The 8,222-nt window shown below is 33.0% G+C and overlaps 1 protein-coding gene across 1 annotated transcript in view; it reads right to left on the bottom strand.

Moving 5' to 3' along the window:
- Window positions 1–4,488: 4,488 nt before the first annotated feature.
- The window catches only part of LOC124612458, a 147,295-nt gene continuing 143,561 nt past the window's right edge, over window positions 4,489–8,222 (bottom strand). Inside the window, exon 12 of the mRNA XM_047140686.1 lies at window positions 4,489–5,791. Coding sequence (XP_046996642.1) covers window positions 5,615–5,791 — 177 coding nt within the window. The 3' untranslated portion in view covers window positions 4,489–5,614. The remainder of the gene's footprint in view (window positions 5,792–8,222) is intronic.

The raw sequence follows: 8,222 nt of genomic DNA, 5'->3' as shown, positions 1-8,222 counted from the left end.
CGGCTCCAAAAGCCCATATTGATGATATTTTGTTGAATAGTTCACACGTCAACGCTTATTGATGGCCCAGCACTGAAATCTGTAGCAATTTGCGGAATGGTTGCACTTTTGTGATGTTAAACAATTCTCTTCAATTGTCGTTGGTCCCGTTCTTGCAGGATCTTTTTTCAGCTATAGTGATGTCAGAGATTTGATGTTTTTCCTGGATTCCTGATATTCATGGTAGACTTGTAAAATCCCCACTTCATCGCTACCTCGGAAATGCTATGTCCCATTGCTCATGCGCCAACTATAACACTGTGTTCAAACTCACTAAATCTTGATAACTTGCCATTTTAACTGCAGCAACTGATCTACAATTAGTAACATAAATCACAAATGAACTTTTGATGTCCATTTTTACTAACTGGACTTGAAACTAGTTTAGGTGAATCTTTTATCCAACAGTAGTGCAAATTATTTTCTTTTTTGAAATATAGTAAATGTTTTTCTTGTTTAGATTTTGTTATTTTTAACGGGTATGCTTCATAATTTTCATCAGAAGAATGAGGAGTAATAGATATACTAATTTTAGTCTCAGTTTTTGCAATATCACTACCTTCAACAGGAAATAAAATATTAGGTATTTTCGTTTCAAGTTCTGTAACCAATGTTGTATAATTACTTGTTCCATCTGCATTTCTGCACTTCTATCTATTTACTGGATTTAATGCTGAAGCTATAGACCATATAAATCACTTTGATCATTATATTTAACATTAATACAAGCTTGTTTCTCTTTTATTTTTGCAGTAGTTCAGTACAAGATGAGCCTCTTAATGGGACATGTCTACTGATTGATAATTGTACTCTAAATATTCTATTTAATGCCCAACATGAACCACAAAATTGACGATTAGATATGTATGTTAAAATATTTTATTTTATTTTCTTAAATTTGTTAGATATATCTTTTTCCCTAGTGAGCCTATAATTTTGACTTTGATGCCAAAGTTCCATAATTTTATCTTTTGTCTTCAGTTTGTACTATGATAAAATTTATTTTCAATCCATGATGTAATTGTAGATAATATTTCACAAGTTTCACAATTTCTGTCTTTGATGCATTCAAGAAGTAGTTTGAGTCAAACAAGTTTATATTATTTTCAAAATGTATAGTTTGTAATCTTTTTTTAAACGTTTATTCAACTAAATATTGATGGACTGTTCTATTTTTTTATGCCACAAACATATTAGTAGAAAAAGGAATTATTTCTTTTAATGGCCTACCGTCTTCATTTTTAAAAACTTCAACACTATTTTCAATATTATAATAAGGCAATTGTTTCCATTTTTTCTTTAAATTCTTGTGATAGGTTATGATATGTTTAATTACAAAATTAATTAAATTAAGTTTTCTTAATTTATAATATCCCTTTAAATCACTTATATACAAAAGTGATGTAGTTGAGATATTTGAGATGGTTTAATTGTTCTTGCATTTATAAGGAAAAATTTGTATAATGTTCTTTAAAAAAAAAAATATTAGGTTTTTAAAAATGAAAAAATGTTGTAAATATTTGAATACTAGTTTTGGCAGAGCTAATTCATATGATAAAAAATTTATTAGATTTTTAAGAAAATGAAAGATTTATTAGATTTTTAAAAAATGAATTTATGTTTTGTATTAGGTTTATACATTTTAGTTTAAAAATTCTATATTTTTTCCTTTATATTTTAATTTAATATTTCCTTCTTCAAAACAATTAAAATCATAGTGATTAATTAATTTATTACATGTGCATTGCAAAAATAATTTTAAATTCATTATTAAGCTCTATAAAAATTATATCACCGTGTCTAGTATTTAATATTCGCAGTCAGTAACATTATATAAAAATTTAATTCTAACACATTAATTTTTTTAAAGAATTAGAATTGTTGTGCTTCTTAATAAATGAATCCACACTAATATTATAAATGCAAGAGTAATCCTGTGTGTTGTACTTTCATGACGGAAACACGATTTTGATAAAGTTTGGTATGGAGGTAGCTTGTGCGCCGAGGAAGAACATAGGCTACTGTAGAGTGTGTGTCATGCAACACATTATTGATTTGGACAATATAACATGAAATATGGAACAATAATTAGTCTTTGAAAGAGCTATTTACTCTGACTTTCAAACTTCGTCGTATTCGTGAAAATGCTGTCATTGGTTGATATGCTGTATGTAATATATTCAATACAATACTTACTCAATTCTCTGTGTGTTTCATCCATATTTCCATACTAATACCAGTATTATTAATCATGAAAGTCACTCATTCTGGTATGTTTTAACAAGTATCACTGAACCGATTCCACTGGTATTTAGTATGGAGACAGCTTGGGTATTTTAGATAGTTGTATCTTTTTAAGTATTATTAACATTTCTAAATATGATATACACAGTGGCATGCCAACAGTGCTGGCGTGATGGTTGGGAACGCTTAGTGTCTATAGATTATTCCATGGCAGTGCAAGTCCAATGTTACTGAGTGCATGGTTTATGATATTGAGTTCCTACACAGCCTGACTTAGCTGGAGATTTTTGTTGGAGATACAATAAAATCAGACTGTAAGCGTGAGAACCACATTTACAACTATTACTATAAACCTCGCAAACCTGTCTGATTTAGCATATAGTTCTAAGAGAGCTCAAGCTACTTAGATCCAACAAACCTCAGAGCAATCTCATGTCCGCCAGAACATGGATGCAGAATGCCAGGTGGCCAGAAGAGCTACATAGACATTAGAATAGTCACAAGTCCTTCGCATTTCAGATGCTGAGCTTCAAACATCTCTTACAGCTTCCAAGGTGCTTTAACACTCACAACAACAGCATCATTTGAAAAGGCTGTATGACAAACAGAGTCTTATCTTTACCTTTTTGATTATGCTCTGTTAACTTTGTTAATCATAAATTAGTCATCATAGGGGGAAGGATCAAAAATGTAGCCACCATAATGCATTAGAATGAAAAGGGTAAACAGTTGGCATATGTCACTCTCGTGGCAAAATTTCACATCCAGTACTTAGTGAGCCAGAGGAACCCCTAAATACTGTACTTCTGCACAAGTGTAATGAATCGAGGCATTTTTTTAAAATATACTTATAAAATATGTTACATGCTTTCAGCTTCACTATACAGCAAAATAACAGAAACATTTTCATACTGTACCTATATACCAGCACTGCATACATTTTTTTTATTTATATATCTCTAAACCACTATGTACACAGACATCTTGTAAAATTACTAGCTTCCTTACTCACCATAACAAAACTACTGATATGCAAGCAAAATGGAGAGTTACAGCTATTCCTTCTACATATAGAAAAAATTTAAAATTTTTGCATGTTTTTGTTTCTTTCTGCGCCTCTGTTGTGCATGTTGATTACAACAATCCTAATTTTAATCTGACATAAAATCTTTGCCACCCGCCCCCTTTTTACAATGGTTCTCATTTTTTCACTGGATGGTCACAATTAGGCATAGTGATTGTCAAATTATTTTCTCAATAGTTGCTGAAAAATTTCATTTTTAAATAGTTTAATCACATGAATTGAAAAAATTAACAATTATAAAAATTGGAAACAGTGTTTCCTTGGCAATCTTCACAACTTTTTAAATTTAACTTAAAAATATCAGCAAATTTTTTATATATGTACCACAATAAAGACAATGCCGTGCAGGAAAATATGGTGTCATTCTCAGCCATTAAGTTTCTGGAGTACAGCCACACAAACTCTCTCTCTTCTTCTAATATTCTGACTGTATAGCTTTCGGCCATCCTCAGAGTGAGCTACAGTACTCATTCCATTCATGAAAGATGCACGGAACACTGTGAGTACATACAGTTCTTACAGCCCAATAAACCAACTGTGCCAGAAAACTGCATCAGCATTGGTCACTCTGTGTGATATGAAAATGTCAAAATTCTAGCATCCGCTTAATGTTTTGAGACTTAAGTTTGGTGAAGAATGTCATTAACAGAGATAGTGGTTTCAAACTAGATAAACCATGAAATTAATTACTTTCTCTATAATCCCGAACAGATGTCTCCACAGAAGAATTCATAACAATATGTTGATATCCCAACATACATCAACAGTGTAGCCATAGATTTAATTTGTGCATACTCTTTGCTGCTGATCCAAGTCTCTGGTAATCCTGTATCTGTGGTTTAAAAGAATGGTATAAGTACCGTAGCTTTAGTCTGTTGGCTCACTCTGGAGATGGCTGCGAGATATATGGCTGAAATGTTGGAAGAAGAACATGAAGATGATAATGATGATGATGATGATGATGATGAAAATTTATGCCACAGGAAAATCAATATGTCTTTCTCACTTTTACACAAGATAAGAACATAAATTAAGATGGCACTATTAAATGAAATTGAGGTAAATATGGTACAAAATAAAAAACTGAAAATATATCTCAATCTTTTGTTTGAGGAAGCAACTAAAAATCAAAACACTTGCACAATTTATTACTGTGTCTACAGTAAATATTTATAAATGTACAAAACAGATAGAATCAAAGAGCGAGAGATGTCAAGCTATCCTCGACATTGACAATCACAACACTAATAATGTGAGGGATATGAAAGTACTTTTGCCCTTTCCCATTTGCCTACGGGGTCAGCATTGTTGAACATTGTTAGATATTACTACCAATAAGCATCAATGTCAGTTACCATTTCCATTCCTCAATCTTGTAGCTGGCACACAATTGATCAGTACACATCAATAACCCACCGATATATGTAGACATATACCAAAATAACAAAAAGCAATACGTGAAGCATTCTCTATATTTTCTTCTCCCCTAAATGTTGTTTCTATTCCAAAGAATATTACTGTATTAATAACATGTGCTAAGTTCTAAAATATCAACAGAATGACATATGCTCAGTGGCAACACCAGAAGCGTATCATAATCACAATAACACTCCCAGATTCCACAGAAATGAGAGCTCAATAAACCAAAAGTTAAGGAAGCCATACTTCACATGTTTAAAATTGTGTGTTTGCTTGTCCACAACAAGTGCATGTCACTCACTCAGGGTTAATTATTGGTAATTACTTAGCAGATATGTACTGAATACACCAAACATCTTAACATTACTCAGGAGCAAATCTATGGGAACCTGAATCATCCCATATATTGTCTGACACATTTGTAAAATAAAATGTAATATAATTGAAAAATTAAGTATCTGTCACATAAATTCCAAAAGTCTCACAATTTCAATTATGTTAGTAGAATCTTACCAGTTAGTGCTGTAGTATATTTACATATCACAAATTTCCTCATAAAATTGAGTGCTTTACTAACCAATTTGAGCCATAATGGCTCAAATCAACATAAATCCTATACATTTTATTGTCACATGATTGTAACTGAATGAATGTGTTTACAGAAAATGCACTTCTCACTAGCCCAATTTACTACATACATCTAACATATTAGGATCAACAGAATAAATACCTATACATATTTTCACAATTGAATCACAATATATACTTTTATTGCATTATTTAAATCAGTACTCCAGAACGTTTACTAAGCAAGAACTTCTTTAAACTCTAAATACAGGTGAATTTTTGAAGCTGTTCCTGCAGCGATGGCTTAGCAGTCAAAATGACTCTCTTTTCGATCTCCGATTCTGCTTCCTCCTCCTGCAGTCTTGATAGCCAGTCAGCAACCCTTTCACTACAGTCATCATCTGTATCTTCAAAAAGATCCACAGATAGGATCCCACTCTGTAACAGGCATTGCTTTGGTGAATGTATTTGCTTTTGTTACAAACAAGTATCAACTTTGAAAAGCATACCCACTTCACTTCACTTTTTCAAATATAACAAATATAAAACAAATTACATAAAATATAATATGCACACAGTGAGGGGGACTGGCTTATCTATTCTGTCCACGTATATCAATATTTGTCATTCCCTAAGTTTTTCCACCGTCACTCAAAACAAATTGCTGTGTGTATTCTAATCTGATGCCTTCATAAAAAACAAAAATTATCCATAATTAAGTTTCCATGTAATACAGGAAGTAATAACCAGATATAGATGTATTACATTATAATGACTGCCCCCTGGTTTTGAGCTCCTGTTCCGGCAACATTGCATCCCGAACTTCAGTGTATGGTACCTCACCATAATTGTGGACATTTTTGTTTTTTGTGGAACTATTAAGTTTTGGTTGAAAACATATGCAGGAGTATTTAAATATAAGCCTGACTTTTGCATTGCTTCCAACTTAGGATATTATAACTCCTTCTCAAAACAAGACAGTGTTCGCATTTCACTTTTTGAGTCATTTCACTCTTCAGCACTTACTTTGTGATAATCACACTCATTTGCCTATGAACAAGACACTTTTTGTTCCCAACATCTAAACTTTCTGGAATTACTTTCAGGGCAAGTCTCATTAGTGTTATAAATAGTCCACATAATAGACTAAATCTATTTTTTTAAGTCCTGCAGAATGCAGTATCACCGATGACTGCAATGTGGCACACAGTATTTCGTTGCCAGGAATCACATGGCGTTCAGCTCGTAACTGATAGGGTACCAGCAGTCTTCCAGAGTAATTAGGGCTATGCCACGTGAGGCTCCATGGTGTTGGCCTAATATAACTCCAATTCTTTTGGGACCAAAATGGAGAACACAGAAAATAAAACAGAAACCAAAGGTCTTTTTAAGACCTCAAACATTCAAGCATTGGGGATGATACCAACGGAAGCTGTTTCCGCAACTGTATTGGGCGACAGACTAGTACAAGGAATGGAAATTGTCCGTGAGAAGTTGGACCAGATCAACAGGAGAAACTTTCTCAGAGAACAAAAAGAATAGGAAGGCAAGAAATGGCTTCTTAAACATAAATTGTAGCATTAAAATATATCTGACTTAAGGGCTCCAAAAAATGAGATTGTCTCAGAGTGAAGGGGATATACAGGTCCCTACCACCTTTTCACCACTATCAAGGAGAGGGCACGACTTGGAAAATTCAGAATGGAATGAGACCTGTTTGGCCTGTAGTTTTTCTAAAAGGTGTTATCCTGTAGCAGTAGTAAAACGTGCTGACCAGCCAAGTTTTACCGGCACTTTATGTGCTACTTTAATGAACTGTGCAACTTGTGTAAAAAAAACTCATTGGCAGCACACTTACTTTTTAACCTGCTGATCTGGGTTCAATCTCAGCTTCCAGCAAAAATATTTGTTTCTTTGGTTATAATTAGCAAGATTTTTAAGTAAAATGAATAATGAAACTATTGCAAATGAAATCATCAATAATTTTATATTATATATGATGCAAATGTTTGTTAGACCTAACAAAAAGAGTTAAAATTAATATAGTATTTTAAAATAGTTAAATAATAGTAAAACCATTTTAAGAGGAGAGGTAAATATTAATACAGTACTATTGTCATTAAAAAGTCATTAGTGGTTTTTTAAACTATTACTGTATGTGAACAGGTGCAAGTTGTTCATTAGAACTTTTTTTAATATGTTTATTCTGTGGACGAGTTAAACTGTTGATCTGTTGTTGATAGGCAGATGTTTCAGAATATCGGAGACACTATGGGAACTGCTTCATTTGCTCATGGGCATCGTGTCGGATAATGTTGTGGAAGCTGCACAATACTACTTGACGTGATGTCTGTGAACCAATGAATCAGTTACTATGTGGGGAAAGTCTTAAACAGCACACACTATGGGAACTATTAAAATCATTCAACTTACAGGGTACAGCACATTCCCATATTCTACATTTTAACTGGTTGTATTGAGTAAACTCAAATACATAGCCAATTGCTAAGTATGGAGTGTTTACATTGCTAAAGATTGTTGAACTGAATATATCTGTTAATAAGGAAACCATGGGTGTATCAAAACTTGAAGATGAAATTACTTAAGACTCATTATACAGTGGAAAGTCGAAGTTACTGTTGAGAGATGCAGTTGCTCATTACATAGGCTTGCTGCTCGATAATAATCTGATTGCCCCAGACTCTTAAACTTCGATTTCCCACAAAGCAATGTTGACAGGCGAGGAATTTTATGCATGTATTACAGACACAATGGCTGACAAAATATTTCATTTGGCAGCAGCAGGGCATTTTGAATTTAAAGCCTCTGCAAGATGGGCCAAGAAGTTCAAATGTAAGCATCGGTTCAT

Source organism: Schistocerca americana, chromosome 4, assembly GCF_021461395.2.
Source record: "Schistocerca americana isolate TAMUIC-IGC-003095 chromosome 4, iqSchAmer2.1, whole genome shotgun sequence".
In the NCBI taxonomy this organism is placed as follows: domain Eukaryota; kingdom Metazoa; phylum Arthropoda; class Insecta; order Orthoptera; family Acrididae; genus Schistocerca; species Schistocerca americana.
The sequence above is the reverse complement of the archived record's forward strand: the minus strand, read 5'-3'. Positions and strand labels throughout refer to the sequence as shown.